General features: G+C 41.0%; 1 protein-coding gene across 3 annotated transcripts; it reads left to right on the plus strand.

The window, feature by feature from the left end:
• The first annotated feature begins 9,724 nt into the window (after window positions 1-9,724).
• On the plus strand, window positions 9,725-18,806 carry LOC307030743 (uncharacterized protein). 3 transcript variants are annotated; one of them, XM_079667374.1, is made up of 11 exons: window positions 9,725-10,029; window positions 10,455-10,745; window positions 11,797-12,060; window positions 12,372-12,479; window positions 12,800-12,844; window positions 13,566-13,664; window positions 13,809-13,847; window positions 13,936-14,004; window positions 14,284-14,324; window positions 14,678-14,744; window positions 16,919-18,806. In XM_079667374.1, exons 1-11 carry the CDS (start codon window positions 9,927-9,929, stop codon window positions 17,596-17,598), a joined length of 1,806 nt encoding a protein of 601 aa, XP_079523500.1. In that variant the 5' UTR covers window positions 9,725-9,926; the 3' UTR covers window positions 17,599-18,806. The 3 variants fall into 3 exon arrangements, with proteins under 3 accessions (XP_079523500.1, XP_079523499.1, XP_079523498.1); XM_079667373.1 differs by having other exon boundaries at window positions 14,284-14,301; window positions 14,574-14,744; XM_079667372.1 differs by having other exon boundaries at window positions 9,726-10,029; window positions 14,284-14,343; window positions 14,574-14,744.
• Window positions 18,807-19,422: the final 616 nt, after the last annotated feature.

Below are 19,422 nucleotides of genomic sequence, written 5' to 3' on the forward strand. Positions count from 1 at the left end.
CGAAAAAAAACGTTGGGGGGCTCCAGGGCTTAAAAGGTACAGTACAATGTAATATAACAGCAATCATTGTTAAAACTGAATTGTATACTGATAAAATAATATGTACAACAGTTGCCTTTAAAAGATTAATTGGTATACAGTTCAATACTTTACCAATAATTACATTGTTTTAATGGAGTCTACAGTTGCAAAGACACACTAAGCAATGAAAGTTGCTAACATAGAAACAATGTTTTTTTGAGAAAACATGATGCATTTAAACGACAAAAAATATCCAAATCAACGGGAGGTGTGCTTATAGCACCTGGTGTTGTTTATATACGCGTGCGCACACACACACACACACACACACACACACACACACACACACACACACACACACACACACACACACACACACACACACACACACACACACACACACACACACACACACACACACACACACACACACACACAGGGGGTGTTTCTCAATGTCGAGGAAGGATCCTTCAGAGCCACTGTTTCAAGGATGCTACGTTATCGAATCCCGCTGCCGAGGACTGAGTCCTTCTTTGCGGGAAGTTTCAAGGATGCACATGTGTATCCTCCGCGATCTTAAAATACACACAACGCTTAGCGCACGGACCAATTTCCAAAATCTTTTTGGAAAACTATGAGAATTAAGAAAGGTGATTGAAGGTGAGAAATTAATGTAAATGTATGTATAAATGTAAATATGTAAGTAGGAATAACTTGCATTAATGATATCAGCAGTAAGGGGTGGGAAATGTTATACGCATTTGCTTCCTCCTGCTCCCTTTTGGGCACATATGATTTATTATTATTATTAATATTTTTGTTGAATATATAAATATTATTATGAATATTGATAAATACTGTATTCTAACAATACGGGGTTCTGTTTTTCACATTTTTTATTTGTTTTTTTTATCTGTTCAAAATAAAGATGTAAATGAAAAATGAAATGAAATACACATTTTATTATTGATTGGTGATGGTGATGATTTTCTTATGGCTGCTTATCCTCCATGACTCTTTCAAGGCTGCAAACAGAAGGAGAATGTTTTATGTTAGTTTAGTGGTTCTGTCCTGGAGAGATGATCATTTTACAAAATACAGTTGGTGTATATTGATTATGGACTACGACATGGAGGTTGACCGTTTATTCAACACGTTGCTTCACACGCTCTCATGACAACACAACAACATTAACTGTATCCGGTTCATACATCCCAAAACCCTGGTGCCATCTTAAAGGCACAGTCACACCTGGTGTGACACATACATAACATTTACCTCCCCCCTTCAAGAAACCCAATTAACTTTTGATCTACTCTAGATGAACTGGGTAGACTGCCAGTCACCAGCATAGCCATGTGGATTATTCTGCCACGCAACAGGCTATGCTCTGAACATTACCCCTGAGAGTCACAGGCTCATAATATGGTCCTTCAAGTATCTTGGTCTGACCCGGACACGGGCCGGATGAGCTTCGGGACGAACTACTGGCTCAACCGGGTCAGGTGGGAACTCAGCTGGACCCTGCAACTGCTTGTCGGGTAAAGCAAAGTCCCTGTCCTCTCTGGGCCCTGGGTCCCCGATGAGGGGCGGTGCCACCTTCCGAAACCGGCTTGCATGCCACCGTGATCCGTCGGCCAGACGAAAGGTGGCTGACCCCAGTTGAGCGGTGACCTTCATCGGCGCCGTCCAGAAGGATAGCAGCTTATGATCCCGGTTAGGACGGTGAATCCTGACCCAGTCCCCCACTGTGAAGGAAGGCGCTCTCACCCTCCGTCGCTTGTCAAACCGCTGGCTCATGCGACGCTGAGCCTCTGCGACCTTGGCTCTCTGGCAGGGTGCAGCTGTTGGCGTGACGGCCGCCGGGGCCCGTAGCCGATCAAAAGGGAGCTGTAGCTCACGGCCCATCATCAAGAGGGCTGGGGAGCTGCCGGTAGTTGAATGCGGCGTCGCCCGGTAGTGAAGCAGGGTGCGGAGCAGCGCGGCTGAGAACGGAAGACCATCTGCCAGGTGTGCTCTAATCCCGTTCTTTAGGGTTTGGTTGAACCTTTCCGCCCCCCCATTTGCTTGCGGGTGGTAGAAAGCTGTACGGATGTGTTTAATCCCCCTCTCTTCCACAAAGGCGGCAAACTCAGCTGAGACAAACTGTGGGCCGTTATCTGTAGTGATGGCGTTAGGACTGCCCCACCGAGCAAACAGAGAGGAGAGGAAGTCTGTGACAACCCGAGCCGTTACAGACCCTGTGGAGACCACCTCTGGCCATTTTGAATGGAGGTCGTAGGCCACCAGGAGGAAGCGTTGATGGTGTGGGACGCCATGGAGTTCCCCACAGATGTCCAGCTGCATGTGCTCCCAAGGCGCGCGTGTCCACTGCAAGGGCTGCAGGGGCGGCGGGGGTGGCGGGCCAGTTTTCCCAGGGAGCAGGCAGGCCGTGCACTCCTTCACCATTGTCTCTATATCTCGATCTATGCCCGGCCACCACAACAAATCCCTGCAGCGCTGTTTCACCTTCACGATACCCAGGTGGCCTTCGTGAGCCATAGCCAATACGCGTGCCCTGAGGTCGATGGGGACGAATGTGCGGAGACCCCGGGCCAAGCAGACACTGTTCCAGCAGGTCAGCTCGTCCTAGACCCAATGAAAAGGGCCAGCTCCTCCGGGAACTTCGCAGGCCATCCCTCCCGGATGTAAGTGCGGAGCCGGGAGAGTGTGGGGTCCTCCTCCGACGCGAGTCGACGGTCCTCCAGGGAAACCGCAGCCTGAAGCGGGGCGTGGAGCATGAGTATGAGCTCTGACTCTGTTGCGTCCGGGCCCGCGCCGGGGTGGGGGTGGCGCGAGAGAGCAGGTCAGCCACCACATTCTCCCTGCCGGGAGTAAACACCGTGGTGAAGTCGTACGGCAGGAGTCTCTCTGACCAGCGGTAGATCCTCAGGGGTTTGTGCCCTGATCCCGATGTAGCAAGCAGAGCTGTGAGAGCCTGATGGTAAGTATGCAACGTAAAGTGTCGCCCATACACGTACATGTGCCACCGCTCGCACGCCCAGACGCAGGCCAGGGCCTCCCGCTCCCCCACCGAGTATTTCTGCTCGGCCGAGTTGAGGGACCGAGAGGCGAATGCCACCGGGCGCTCTGTGCCCCCCTGGATCTGGGGCAGCACCGCCCCTATTGCCGTATTGGACGCATCACAGGTCACAAACGTGGGGCTTGCTAGGTCAAAGAATGAGAGTACCGGCGTTGAGGTGAGCTGCGTCTTGAGCTGGCGAATAGCGGCAGAGCAGGCCGGGGTCCACTCCCAGACCGCGTCCTGTTTCAGGAGTTCGCGTAGTGGGGTGGTGGTCGAGGAGTACTGAGGAAGGAAACGCAGGTAGTAGGCCGTCATCCCAAAAAATTAAGAGATCTGAGCGGGACAGGATGGCTCAGCCAGGCGCAGCACCGCCTCTACGTTGGAGTGTAGCGGGCTGAGGCTGTCGGCGGTCAAGCAGAACCCCACAAACTCGATGGCTGGGACGGCGAAGGTGCACTTTTTCCCATTGAGTGTAAGGTTGTGTTTGGTGAGGACGTCCAGCACCCTCGCCAGGCGTTCGTCATGAACGGCTGGTGTTGCACCATGAACCACTATGTCGTCCAGGAAGACGACCACGCCCGGGATGCAGGCGAAGATGGTGGTCATGATCTTTTGGAAACAGCTGGGGGCCGAGCTGAGGCCGAAGGGCATGCGGGTGTAGCGAAACACTCCGACATGCGTCACGAAAGCTGTAAGGCTGCGACTGTCAGGGTGCAGCGGAACCTGCAGGTAGCCTTGGCGAAGGTCTAGTTTTGTGAACATGGAAGAGCCATAGAATTGTGCGGCTAGCTCCTCCACTGTGGGCAGCGGGTACCTGTCAGGTATCACGGCCTTGTTCACCGGCCTGAGGTCGATGCACGGGCGCAGGCCCCCTGACTTCTTCTTCACCACCACTAACACTCGGCGGTGACGTCGTCGCGCAGGGCGAGAGGCAGGCGGCGTATGGGCTGAATCACAGGGTGTACCTCAAGCTTGAGGAGGGGCTGGTGGTTAAAGGCGATTAGGCAGCCCAAACCACTGAAGAGAGCAGCGCTGATGCCACGGCGAGCCAACAGACAAGATGGCGGTCCCAGAATTGTCCATAAGGCTGAAACCCAACTCACAAAACAAATCAAAACCCATGAGGTTGGCCCCCAGGTGAGACACTTGAAAGGTGAATGTGGAGAGAGCCTTAGTCCCGTAACGCACAGCAAAGGAGATTGTGCCCGCCATTCCTATTTTAGAGTGTCCATACCCATACAGATCCTCGGCGTCGGCGGTGAGTGTTCGGAGCGGAAAGAGACCCCGGACCGTGGAAACATTCAGGAGCGACTTGGAGGCCCCCGTGTCCACCAGCAGCGGGAGGCAGACCCCATCCAGCTCCACGGTGCAGCTCTTTAGCGGTTGGGAGATGGCTGACAGTGAGTGGATGGTCGCCGGTGCGTGCGGCCCAGGCGTACGTGGAGGTGGGCTGTCGGTTGCAGGAACAGAGCGACAGAGCTGTTAGTGTGCTCAGCCAGCTGATCCCGTATCAGTTCATCTTCCAGCGCTCCGAATTTACAGAGGCTGGCTAGTCCCCTTAGATCAGCCACGTAATGGTGGACGGACTCACCCGCCTGTTGCCGGCGTTGCCGAAAAACAATCCGCCGGAGCATAACATTTTGTGGAGCAGCAAAGTGTCCAGTGAGCATTGTAACACAGTCCACATATTTCGGAGCTAGTCCGAGAGTCCGAAAAATCCGCTGTCCCTCGCTGCCCAGTGAGTGTATCAGCAGCGCTTTCTTCTTGTCTTCGTTAGCTTCAGCTAGCCCCGCGGCTACTATGAACGTTTCGAAGGACTCAAGCCAGCGAATCCACCTAATCTGCGGTTCGCCCGGTAGTGCGAGGAACGGGGATAGAGGTGAGAGTAGAGAACCCATAATCCTCGTCGCCAATGTTGTATATTGATTATGGACTACGACATGGAGGTTGACCGTTTATTCAACACGTTGTTTCACACGATCTCATGACAACACAACAACATTAACTGTATCCGGTTCACACATCCCAAAACCCTGGTGCCATCTTAAAGGCACAGTAACACCTGGTGTGACACATACATAACACAGTTACTCAAGTACATCTTTGCAAATCAGTTGTGAGTCTTCAAACAAATCGCACTCAATAAGGCAGGGCCTTGCATATGGTGCACACTTGCTAGCCTGTTCCATTCTTCGTTCTCCGATGCTAGGAAGGATTCTTGCCTAGCCTCTGAAGGACCTGACTCGGAAGGACATGTCATACCAAGGAAATTTCGAAGATGCACATGTGTATCCTCGGTGGTGAATTTCAGTTGTATTGGATAGTAGAGATCTACTGGAAACAGTGGAGAGAGAGGAGATGATATGCAGCAAAAGGCCCAGCCGGATGGTTGCTTCTCCATGTGGAACGTGTTGTATCAGGTAAAGCACTTTGGTACCCAGTTATTTATGGTATTAATTTCAGGTGTAACATCACAACAATGGTTGTACATGATATAGACCTCCTCCACCTCTTTGCTGTCCTACTGTTAATCCCACCCTCAAGCATTTTTTAGGGTATAGTTGTAAGACTAGTACCAATAAATGGAGCAAGTTTCATGTATGTGACCCTTTTATTTTGTAAGATAGCAAGGGGGTGCATATTGTGACAACCAGGCCTGCCGGAAACCCCCCCCCCCCCAAACAAATATGTTTCTACTAATCCCACCCTCAAGCATTTTTGAGGGTATAGTTGTAGGACTAGTACCAATAAATGGAGCAAGTTTCATGTATGTGACCCTTTTATTTTGTAAGATAGCAAGGGGGTGCATATTGTGACAACTAGGCCTTAAACATTTATTAAATACAAAAATAACTGAAAAATAAGTGACGAATGAATGCAAAATCCAGGATTCGACACCACTACCATCAAAATACGAAGCGAAAAGTTTAACCACAAGAATCAAGACTATATGACCTACCACTAAACCGACTCACAGTCTGAAAATTACCATTAAAAAAACCCTGGACGTTTACTTTTCGTTTTAAGCATCGTTTTAAGGTCTAAACCAGGGGTCACCAACCTTTTTTAGGATGAGGGCTACTTTCAAAAAATAAAGCAAGTCGGGGGCTACTTTTAGTCCTCTTTTTTTTTTTTTTTTTGCAGTGTATATATTTTATTTTTATATATTATATGCTTACCTTTAACCCTTGTGTGCTGTTTGGGTTTGTGGGACCCGTTTTCAGTTTTTACTAAAAGAAAATGTATGCAATTTAATAATTTTAACCTGCTTTATTTGGGGGTGGACCTCACATCCTCCAGGGGGGATCTCACATCTTCTAAAAGATTTTTTTTTTAATGTTGAAGTGAAATGCACCAATCTGCTGCACTTTGAGTACAAAATGAATTTATGGATACAGCTCTCAACACTCATACTAAAGGGAGCTGTATACTTTTCAATACTCCAATCATCTTTAGAATATTATCACAACCAATAACAAATCATTTAAACTGGTTTATTCTTATCTTATGTTACCTAATTAGCATTCTTTCTTTTTATTTATAGATATTTTACTAATCACTCCCCTTTTAAACTGTTTTTTGTACTGTCCTATAGTACACACTGGAATGACTTCTTACTTTATCTATATTAAATAGATAAAAGTGCTCTCTCTCGCTCTCGCTCTCGCTCTCGCTCTCTCTCGCTCACAGAGGCTGTGTGCTCCTCCTTGGCGATGACGGGTTGCGTTAAAAAATAATAATAAACATATTTGTAAAGTGGGAGGACACAAACGGGATTTCGAAAAGTGCGGGGGACATGTCCCCCCTGTCCCCAGTGGCGATTACGCCATGCCTGTGTGTGCGTCAAGTGGAATAAATATATATGCAAGTTACAACACACACAGAGTAAAACTCTGCTCCTCATGTGTTGTATAGGCTGGCATGATAGGCTGTTCAATGGGGCTGATGTGTTGTGTAGATTCTGCCAGAAGGAAAATCAGAAGGGGAGGTGCCACATTGCTTTTCTTCCCGACTGCAACGCTGGTCCCGCAAATCAAGCAAAACGTGATTGGTCGATATTCATTGTGGGGGTGGGGGAGGAGGGGTGTTAGATAGATATAGAGTTGTAGTAAGTAGATAGAGTTCGCTATGATTTAGGTTTCGTTTATGCATAGAGTAGATTATTTTAATTACATTTCCTTTTTTGTTTTGGATTTGCTTGGCGAGCTATTTTTAGAACATGCCCGGCGGGCGACTCACGTTGCCCCTGCGGGCGACTGAGTGCCCGCAGGCACCGTGTTGGCTACCCCTGGTCTAAACGTTTCATTTAGAAATGCGCGTTCCCGTGACACGGGGCGCATTTCACAGTGGGGGTGCATAATTTGACACAACACCGGTTTAGCTAGTGCACCAGCTAAACCAGCCAACCATTCCAGCCTAATATCTACTGGCTGGTCAGGCTGGTCCGGCTGGTCAATTTAGCTGTTTTTTTCCGCAGGGAAGATACTACGCAAACTTACTTGAATTTCATACTGAAAGTAACCAAGGGCCATTTGCGAAAAAAAAACAGATAACCTAACTTCCTGTAGATTTTCAAAATAAAACACATTGATTATTCGACCAGTCTATCAACTAATCACATTTATATTTGCAAATCGAACACACCTAATTTGGAATATTGTGTTGAGTTAAACATTGCTGTTAATTGGTCACAGACAACACTTACATAAACAGATAGATTATCTTAGGGAGAGTGGGGTAAATTGAGCCATTTCTTTTTAGCTGTCCTCTAAGCAAGGAGAAATGACACATAGTTAAATGAAAGCACACTTATAATTCAGGATGTTTCCTATCAATGGCAATGATAAGAATTATTAAATATTACTTCTAAAAAAAAAAAGTGGTCTTGTGGCTCAATTTACCCCAGTTTAGGGGTAAGTTGATCCAGGTCAGGGGGTATATTTAACCACTGTTGGGTGAATTGACCAATTCACTTTTTCCAGTTTAAACCTGGGCATACCTACAAAAAATCTTAAAGGTAACAAAATAAATAACAAACCAAATACAAGTTTAATTTTTTTAATATTTTAATATATATTTCGATTGAATTGATTGATATATTTTTTTAAATGTTAACAGGAAAAGTAATCATACAAATGGTGATACAATTTCATACATCTTACCAATCAAACACAGGGTAAATTCAACTCTCTTATTATCAACTGGGCCTACTTTCATTCTGCTACTCCATTGAACCACTGGCTCAACTTACCCCAAGGCCCATGGTTCACTTTACCCCATAGCCACCATTTTAGAAAAAATAGCCTAGCTTAAAAATGCTGCAGTCATCTTTAGCTTAATGATTCACATGGTTTAATACGCTGCTAACACATCAACATATACAATATATGTTTTTAAACCTGGATACATTTTGCTTGACATGACAGCCGATATAGCTGACATCTAGAAAATATACTTTGACAAGCAAAAAACGTTTTTTTGTAAAAATGTTTACTTACCAGACCACAATGGGCATCTGAGTCATTCTACAGAAAAGGTGGAATCTGGGTGATACAAATCTGCTGAAATATATTCCTTCTAAACACATCTAAAACTTGCTAAATAGCAATAACTAACTCTTAACTTGATGAATCCACAACAAGTAGAGCTTAAAGTATTTTTACTATTTTTATATTATACAAAGCTTATTTACATAGGGATGTCACTGGTGTTACGTGTTACCAGGAAGAAGAGTAACACCAGTGACAATTTGGAGAAAACACTACTATTTTAACAAAATGGCTGCAATGTGTCAGACCAAATATGGCTTCAGTCAATATCAAAATCGTTTAACTCTTCAATACAAACAAAGTAAGAAGTATCTGACTTTCCTTATGTCTTTGTCCACTGCACTGCGTCAAATTATCTCTTGTTACAGGAAGCACTTCAGAGACAATACATTATTTCAAAAATAAAAGCGTTTTGTGTAGCAGTAACACCAATGACATAATTTTGGGTGACTGACATTTATTGGATATTATTAATAAAAATTTGCGTTTTTTTTTTACCATTTCAGTTTTATATTTAATGTATGTAATGTTATGTAAATATGAATGACATTTATTTATTGAAAAATATATATTTTAAATGAAAACTATAGGCTCCTCTTCCATGTATGACCAAAGTGACAAGGCAGTTCCTTGAACTTGGCATTTTAAATAAATTGCAATTTATATATAAAACAATTTTTTTTCGTTTTTTTATTTAGTACCATTGCAAAGACAATCTCTATTTATTCAACATATATAATGAAGTTAGTGAGTATTAGGTCAACGTCATGTATTTTGGTGTCTGCAAAAGTAAAGATAAATGGGAGGAGCTTGCATAATTTCTGGTCACCTGATTACAACTATAAAGCGTTGCCTGGTTACAGGGGGTGGTTCAATTTACCCACTGCCTCAATTTACCCCCTTCTCCCCTATGTAGATATAGTATAAATTAATGTTTAACAAATTTGAATGGTTATAGAGATATTTGATTCGTTAATTTACAAGTTTGTAACTCTGGGTTGATCACTCACGTTATGTTAATGTGTTTAGATTTAGATGGTCAGATTTCCAATTTATTGTGAAGGAGAGGGGAAATCGCCAGATCGAGAGACCGGAAATAGGTGTTAAACCTGTCCCATTATTCCTGCTGCTATTCTGCCTGGATCCTAAAAACACACCTCTAGGATCACCTGCGCAGGTATTAACTAGTTTATTTTAAAGCCTGTCCAAACTTGTTGGAGTAAAAATAACAATCCGGGAACCTTTGGACTAACTCTGTTGAGAAAAATAATATCTGCCAGAAGTGAAAGTAAATGCGAACAAGTGAAAGTAAATGCTTCAAACGGAGATTTTTCTGCTCTTCTGAAATGGCTCGTCGGTATTTCCTGACTTATTTCACCCTCACATCATGCCTAGGTGAGTTTGTCTCTTAAATGCTTTTGTCATTTTTATCCGGTTTTTAAATGTTTGTTTCGTCTTAAAAACTCGAGTGCACTCCTACTATTTCACTCACAGGCCATGCATGGACAGGTTAATGATTTATCTAAAGTTGAGTACAATAGTTCATAATATCTCAGGTAGTAATAAAGTGTCTGTGATACACACAAGTAGGCTACTGACCTTTAACTCTTTTGGTTAAAAACTCAAATGAATGTTGAATTTATACCGAAAGTTATTATAGGAATACAGCATACAACATTGAGAATGATCATACACCTGTCAAGTTATTACAGTTTTGCACAGATATTAGTTATTGTTATCATATCTTTCAATGTTACAACTAAACGTTTCCACATTATACTGCCTATATCTACACATTCATGTATTTTCTCTGTGTCTAGTTGCAGGACAGTCTCCAGAATATGCACTGCAGGGTGGGGAGGTGTCCTTAAAGCCAGGCGTCAGTGGAAACCCTGATGGAATTCTGTGGAAACATAACGGCAACAAAGTGGTAGAGTTTAATGGCAAAGAGCAACATGTCTACAAACCATTTGAAAACAGGATCACTGTTGATTGGGTCTCTGCAGATATCCAAATTACTGACCTCAGGTTTGAAGACAGTGGAGAGTATGAGTTGGAACTAGAACTTAACAAAAAGTTGCAGCGTTTTTTTTATCAATTGGAAGTCATTGGTACGTTTTTTTTACTTTACTTTGGTTGTATGCCGTTTATCACATGAATATGTTACCATGATTTTATAGCAGGTAGTTGATCCTATAGCAACCCCAATGCCTTTAAATGACCTTAAAATAAAACCCAATGCACAAATAAATTGATGGAATGCAATAAGGAAGATGCCACTGCCAAAGTTTCTATTTTTTAGCAAATAGTTTTGCATTACAATGGATATTTAAATGTAAATGTGACAATGATCAACATAACATTCTTAAATGTTCAATTACGAGTGAAGTTAGTAGTGAATACATGTTTATTATCAATACAACTTAGAACACCTTGTAATTGACAACTTGTCGCTGATGATCGAGCTTGTGAGTCACTAGTGTAAAACAATAAATGAAATAAGCATTGTTAGTATTTACAGTTTTAAAAAAAAAACAGAGTAGCAGTATCAAAGACATGTGGTTGTTTTCTTGAGAGCGTTAAAGCCCCACAGAGGACTCATCGAGTCACTGAGACAGGACTTCTCTCCCACACCCAACAGTGTCTGTTAGTTATGTTATTAATAGGTCACCTATAAAAAAGGATTTTATACTTTGTACATTTGATTTGATTGTTATGATGGCCTTGGTATCAGTTAAGATACTGTAATGACTCAAATCAACTACAGGTAGTACACAGTTTCATTCAGTGTCAAAGTAGGAATTAGTGGGATTTGTTGTATTGCAGTATAACGTCAGGGTGTTGGCCTTAATGTCAGGATGTATACCAGTATTCAGATTTAGCCATATTTAACTGTGAGAACACTCTTTCCCTAACTTCAAACTAATTAGTTATAATAACCTTAACTCACTAATTATTTTTAAACAGAACAGCAGGTTCCCTTATGTGACAGTGAAGATTAGTTATAATTGAAATGAAATACAATATATCTTTTCAGCACTTTATGTCCTTTATATCCTTTACCATGTGTAATATGTTGTTATTAGATAGAGATAAGGTAACATGATGGAATCATTCATTTAGGTATGATTAATTGATTTTGTCCTTAATGCATTCATTAAGACAAGATTGCCAAGCCCACCATATCCTGTGAGATAAACGATGACAGCATCGGTAACATCTCTGGAAAGCTGCTGTGCTCTGCAAAGCCCGGAAGACTTCAATCTATAAAGAAGTTGGAGTGGAGATCTCAAGGAAGCGTGCAGCCTGGCCCAGAGTTTAACATTCCTCTGGGGGGCGAACATAATGAGGAAGAGTACAGTTGTACAGTCAGCAACCCTCGGAGTAATGAAACAGCTACATTCACTGCAAAGGATTGCTACCCAGGTAGGTCACTATGTTAACATGAACATTATTATTATTATTATTGACCCGCTGTAAGCTATTAGGTAACACCTGCATGTATCTGCTCTGTGTGTTTCACAGAATGAATACATTAATATTACTGGTAGTAATAATGGGTAAACAAAGGTATTTCAAATGAGCTTCTTTATCTTTTAGTTTTAATATCAAGAGGGATGACAGGGTTCATGTCCAAAATGTAAACTAAAATGTTTATGTTGTATGATTGTTGCTTCAGTAATGAATGTAATGTCACAAGATGTCGTTGTAACATTTACTCTTGTGTTTCTGTGCAGTAAAAATCTCATCTGTAGGACTGACTGCCGGCCTTGTCAGCTTCTTTTGTATTCTCCTCCTTGGGGTTCTTCTGGGCATAGTTTTGTACTGCAAACTATGCCATAAAGGTACAGTAATAGTATTACACCTTAAACGGAATTCTTTCAAGAAATGATTTGCTTCAACAGTAATATTAGCAAACAAACATGTGAACACTAATGCTCACATATTCAGAGCTATGTGTAACAGTTGACCTAATGTCCTTTTAGTTCTATATGGAGCAAGGCTTTCTGTCATTTGGAGATATTAAGTATTTCCAGAAGAGAACATTATGCATAACAAGCTATTTAATTGCAGTATAATTGTACACAAGCAGTCTAACTTTCAAACATATGAAACTAAACACAATTTGTCTTTGTTCTTTTCTGTCCTCTCACTCATGGTCCAGCATGTTTTGCAAAAGATGATCCTGAAAAACAGTCACCAAAAAAAGGTATGATATTGTCTATTCAAACCAAAAAAATGCTGTGGTGTTTATAAATAACTAAGAGGATTTATTGATAATTTAAAAAAAATGTTCTTAATTGTCCTTGAATAGAATAATCATTTTAATTGAATACTAATGTCTGCACAACTGAGATGGGAGAACAAGCAGTAAAGACAACAAATTATCAAAGAATAAAAAGTGTAGGTGCTCAAATAGTTGCGGTTTTTCAATAAAGAAAGCTCAAGGGAAAGCAAAGACAACAAAGGTCATTGTAATAAACATAATGGGAACCTGCCCCGTTCTGGTCTTAATTTCTTTCTCTTTTCTTTGTTGTAATTGTATAGAACATTGTAGATTACTTAAAGAGAGTAGTAGTTTAATGTAGCTGTTGTTAAGCCTGCTTTGTACACAGGGAGTGTTGCAGATAAGAGCTATAAAGCAGAGATAAGCCATACCTCCAAAGCTGCACAATCCTTTCAATTAAAACAGCAGGCGTTTTGAATCTCAGACTGAGCTTTTAAGAAGGCATATATTAATTCCTACTTGGGTCCATTTGTAGGCAGTCCATGGCTCTCATGTGAAAACGCTTCTCAGCCTTTTATTAACATTACATATTGCTCTTTCATTGATTGTTCATTTCTTAAAGGTATTATTGTTTTAGAACTTTTTTTTAATGTTCAATATCATTATTTCATACCAGTGAGTAACATTATGTTTTGTATTTCAGGTGAAGAGAAGAACGAAGCAGAGAGTTCTGAAAAAGAGCGTCTTCTTCATCCCAGTCAATCCACACTACGCTCTAACCAGCCTCTCCATTTTAATCAAGGTAATAGAAACACGAAGCTACCTGCTAGAAATCACAGAAAGGACACAGATTCTGAATTAGTTTCACGTTTTTATCAATTGAAGCAATTAAGGACTAAACCAGGATTGCAGTCTTTATTTGATTCCTTTCTTTTTTTGTTCACAGATCATAATATCAATCAAGAAGATGATACGCCACGAAAAGGTTCCACAAACAATATTTTATTAACTATATCTTAAACATAGTATAAAGAATACTATATGTTGATGTGTGTGCTGTTCGCTGTTTACAGGGATGGTCAAAGAGCGCAGAAAAATATTTGAAAAAAGCGATTCTGGATATAACGACGGACCACAGATGGGTATTAAGTTTACCTTATTGTTAGCTGACAGCTTCAACTACTTGTTGTGTTCAGTTGTACCTAATCCATTTTTATAATCAATCAATAATTTTATTTATCATATATCACACTTTTTTTTTAAATAGTTGACATTTTGAAGATTAGATGAAGGGATTTCTTTCCTAAAAAATAAAAAAGCAAGACGTTTTTTGTATGATTTAATTGTATGTTGATCAATTAATTGATTAATATATTTTTTCAACTTACACATTTTTCTAACTTTGGCTTTTGTTTGTTTAGGAAAAAAAATCCCGCAGGGTAAGCTCACAGACTCTGAGGAGGCAGAACCAACCCCCGCAGGTGTGTCGGACGTCCCGACAATTTGTTGTACATTGTGTGCATTATAAATGATCATTTAAATGAAAGATGATTTATCTTCTGTTCATCAATTCATTGATCAATGTATTGTTTTCATGCTACTGTTGTTTGAATCCCAATTTCAAAGACTGCTCTGTGTGTTTTAATTTCTCAAAGTCTTCTTATCCTTGAATCTATTTTTGAATCTCCTTCCCCTCGGCATAATGAGACAGCTTCTTCTCTGGATCTGAATAATCGAGGAGATGAAGATGCAGACCAGAACAGAGAGGATCTAGAGAGAGAAATCCCACAGGGTAAACTCACAGACTCTGAGAAGGCAGGACCAGACCCAGCTGATCTGTCGGAAGGCCTGAGTGAGGAATCCTCCGTTCCTGAACAGACAGGTTTGGGAACTATAAAACAAAGTTGGAGCTTGAATCAGATTGTCAGAGTGAAAAACAAACACTAGGATGAGGAATAACAGAAACAAAATACATTTCAGCACAGTGACAAGCATTTATAAAATACATAATTAGGAACAACTAATGGACAGGTACAACTAAACTTTTCTCAGAGGTGGGAGGAGTACTCAAATCTTGTACTTGAATAAAAGTAGAAGTACCCGAGTGTAGGAATACTCTGTTACAAGAAAAAAGTCCTGCCTTAAAAAGGTTACTCAAGTAAAAGTACAAAAGTATTGGCATCAAAATATACTTATATTACCAAAAGTAAAAGCACTCATTATGCAGATTGGCCCATGTTAGTATAATATATTATATGTTTTGATTATAATGATTGATCATTAAAGTGGTATCAAAGCTGGTAAAGGTGCAGCTAGCTGAATGACTCGTGGATTTACTCCAGGTGGAACTAAAGTCTGATTTAAGGGTTGATTGTATCATTAATCCAAATCTGTGAAGTAACTAAAGGTATTATATAAATGAAGTGGAGTACAAGTAAATGAATCACCTCTTAATTGTAGTGGAGTAGAGGTACAAAGTAGCATACAATGGAAATACTCAAGTAAAGTAGTCAGACAGCAACGAGTCTGGGTGTGACCCTAGATAACAAACTGTCCTTCACTGCAAACATCGCTGCTACAACCCGCTGCTGCAGATACACGCTTTACAACATCAGGAGGATACGTCCCCAGCTGACCCAGAAAGCAAAAACACGTGGGTTTGCTATCCATGCTATTCTACATTACTATAGTGTGAGTAGATTCTGTGAAGGTGTACATCAGCACTAGAGGAAACACCCAGTTAGGTTTGATTAGATATCTTTTGTAATATCTCACACACAAACAGAGGGTGCAGCAGGTTTTCATAAATGATTGATTATTCTTTGCAAACATAAACCTCCATGGAGTTAGACTGACTCAATGATTGTAACAATTCCTAGCAGTCAGGTGCACATCAGGTGAACTTTGTTTTGTGTTTAATCAATCAATCATATTACTTATAATATATCAACAAAAAAAAGTGAAATGTTCTTAAAAACCCAAAGTATAAAAGAAACGTTCAAACATTGAAGCGATTATCCGAATGAAAGATGATTCATGTTTCCATACTACTTGCCAGATAAACATTTGTTGATGTTCTAGTTGATAGAAGAAAGATGGACGTTGACCAATGATGGCGTTTTAAAAAGTCCAAAGCTCATAATTTGGACATTTATACTATAGAACAAGTTAAAAGCTGGAGGAATTATATTGGATTCACTTTATTGCTATTTTGTTATTAAATCACCATGAAGTACTGATTTACCGTCATTTTCGGACTATAAGCCGCGCCTTTTTTCCCATTTTTCGACCCTGCGGCTTATATAACGGTGCGGCTAATCTATGGATTTTTACAGCTAACGGCCACTAGGGGACCTCCTAAATCTATGGATTTTACAGGTTACAGTCCACCACCTTTAACTCTATGGGCTCTATGGCCGGTCCGCGCCCCCCACCTTTAAGCGGCGGGCTCCAGCAGGAAAAGCTGGAGGCCGGAAAAGAGTGAGACAGGTAGCGCGCAAAAGTAAAAGTGGAACCGAGAGTGGTACGAGAGACGGAACGAGAGCAAGACAGACAAACATTACGAGAGCGAGACAGTTTGTCCCCGTACCACTGGTTGAAAACCACTGCTGTAGATCACTGCCGGTACGTGCGCTGGGAGCGCACCGTTTAAGTTTGAAAGTTGAAAAGTTTGTGTGTCTGAAACGCTATGTGAGACAGTACAGTTTACACAGCACATGTTCTGTAGCTACTATTGCACTAAATGCTAACACTTGAATACGTTATGCAAATATGCAACTGTTTGTTGAAATGTTAATAAATGGGAGCTTCCTCAAACAGCCATCTCTTTCCCGACAATCCCCTCTGTGCACGAACCCTTACATATGGTAATTAAACATTAAAACACCTGCGGCTTATAGTCCAGTGCGGTTTATATATGTACACATCATTCAATTGAGCTGCTGCGGCTTATATTCAGGTGCGCCTTATAGTCCGAAAATGACGGTAATTCTTGTGAAATGCTGAGGTCAGGTGAACTCATTATGCTCTTTTCTTTTACTGTGTGTTGTTTTTTAGAGCCAGAGAAGAAAGACGATGAGGCTGAGGAAATGCAGTCTGCTCCTGCCAGCGCTGAGACTTGTTCTCCTGCTAAGCCACCTGAGGACAGTACTTTTGGACACAAAGAGGACGCCAACTCTCAGGTCACTAAAGAAACTAAAGAGAAGAATGTCAGAGAGTCTGACTCACCGGGTGAGGAGGAAAGAAATGAATCAGACGACTCTACCGAAGACAAACATTCGCCCACCCCTCCTGAACACAAAGGGTTAGAAACAACACGACATGAGCAAGATTTAAAAGCCGCAGAAGAAGAAACACACACAAGCCAAGATAACAAGCAAAAGGTCAGTGAAACAGTCAAACCGGTTTCCGAAGATGGAGATAAAACAGAAAGTGTAGGCGACTGTAAAGAAACAGATAAGGAACCAGATCTGTATTTAGCCACCTCCCAGCAATGTCAGAGCCCCACACCTAGCAGTACCTTTCAAGAGACTCCAGACACTGCAGGAGCAGAGCCAGATCAAGAAGAAGAGGAGCAACAAGGCCATGATAAGTCTAAGGTGCAGTCAGAGAAAGATAAGGGTGATGTTGTTGAAGATAAACATGAGGTCGAGTGTGGCCGTGAAGAGAAAAAGCCAGGCAATGAAAGCCTTAGTGAGGATGAAGAAGAACAAAAGAAAGATAAAGTTGTTGCTTAAGCCTTTAGGCAACTTGACAAATATGAAAGGTAGAATCCAAGATGGAAGTTGATAATAAAAGTGCAGGTGTAAACACAACACATCAGCAGGAAATGAGATCAATACTTGATTTTAAATGTAGAGTTCAAGGACTATTTAGGAATGTATAGACAGTCAAAATGTAGAGAAATACCTGCTGTGGTATTGCAGAAAGAAATTGAAAAGATGGACATACTGTACAGCAGGAAAAGAAGCAGACAATTAGCAAGGGGAAAAAAAAGTGGTTCATTCAAAGGTTATTCAAAATATCAAAATGAAATGAGTAATATCATTATTCTATCTCCGTAACATACAGTGAACAACAGAGATAACCATCTCTCAGAGAGCTGGCATGCTCCTGAAATGACTTTATATTATTTACATGTTTACTTGGCAGTGTGCAGGAGGTGAAGGGGCAGAGCACCAGGGTGCACAACTAACACATGTGTTGCTTCCTTTTTAAGATAACCCTACTTCTCTTATTTTTAGCTATAAAGTTATTTTACATATTATTCAACAAGTGTTCGGTTAACAGCTGCATTGTTTTTTTCAATTGTTTTAATTGTTTGTCTTTTTAAACGATATAACTTATCCACTAATAACTCTACCTAATATGCTTAATTTATTAATCAAGGTAGATAAATAAGAATGTATAACTCTAATCAATTTAACAGCACTAATCTTGTAAATGTTATATTGTGACCTTGGAAACATTTGTAGTTGGTTGTGCAGAGACTGACGTGCTCACACACTAGATGTTTGCCGTTTTTAAAATCTTAAAGCTTTAATGAAGGTTTTGTAGGTGAGTATAATCATCAAACACAATAAATAATTCGTCTGGATTTATAATGGACAATATATGTGTTCACTGTACGATACTGTAAGCAATAGAAAATACATATTTGACCTTTGCTCCAAGTATTGATAACGTTTCATGTATTAATTTATCTGTATTGAGACCAGCTTATCACTGCTAATATTTGAAGTGTTTTGGAGCTCAGGGTATATTTCACATTATAAACTTTTAATGATTTATATGATATTTCCATGCATGACACTAAGATTTGTTTACAATGTGTTTTTTACCTTTCTAACGCTTGAGTTTTTGCTGATGATATTGTTTTCGAAATGTTTCACTGTCCTGGTTAGTAAAGGCATTTACATTTTTAAATAAAAGCTCATATTCTGCAGTTTTGTTTTTGTAATGACATTACCAGAATATCATTGATGATTACAGGATTTGCTCGAGAGATTCGTTCAAAACATAAGAAATGGAGCCAGAAAGCTCCAGGGATTTATTTACAGGAGAAGCAATGTATCATGGAGGAAATTATTGATGAAATGATGAAATAAGAGAAAAATAAGTTGATAAACTGATGGTGTGTTTGACAGCTTAGCACAGCGAATCTATAACAAAAAACACTTACACTGCATTACCTGATACTGGTAAATAACTGTCAAGATGTATGTGCGCCAGTAGGGGGCAGTGTTGATCAACTCTACACATAAACTGAATATAGGAAATGAAGTTTTTTTATATTGTTCTAAACACAGAGAAGTGAAGGACATCCTCATCTATAGAGGTAACACACCTTTGATAATTGTGATGCAGTTTTACAGGAAACAGAACATTTCTCTAAAGCATACGTGCACTTTGAGTTCATGGGGATGAGGAGTTGTATAACTGCAGTGTGTAGGAGTTTGTGCCACTGTGTTTATAAAGTGTCGAACTGAGTGGAAAGCTGCCACAGTCAAATCAACTAAAGCAGCTAGTGATAAAAAAGCAGGTTCACTCGCTGCATGGAC

The sequence above is a fragment of the Notothenia rossii genome (genome assembly GCF_949606895.1).
Source record: "Notothenia rossii genome assembly, chromosome: 2".
Taxonomy (NCBI): domain Eukaryota; kingdom Metazoa; phylum Chordata; class Actinopteri; order Perciformes; family Nototheniidae; genus Notothenia; species Notothenia rossii.

What these genes read in the sequence shown, in the direction of transcription:
- LOC307030743 (XM_079667372.1), top strand. Translation starts at nt 9,927, where the DNA reads ATGCGAACAAGTGAAAGTAAATGCTTCAAACGGAGATTTTTCTGCTCT. An exon ending in CTGCAAACTATGCCATAAAG is followed by an intron (nt 12,480 to 12,799) that starts GTACAGTAATAG and finishes CTCATGGTCCAG; the next exon opens with CATGTTTTGCAAAAGATGAT. An exon ending in TAACGACGGACCACAGATGG is followed by an intron (nt 14,005 to 14,283) that starts GTATTAAGTTTA and finishes TTGTTTGTTTAG; the next exon opens with GAAAAAAAATCCCGCAGGGT.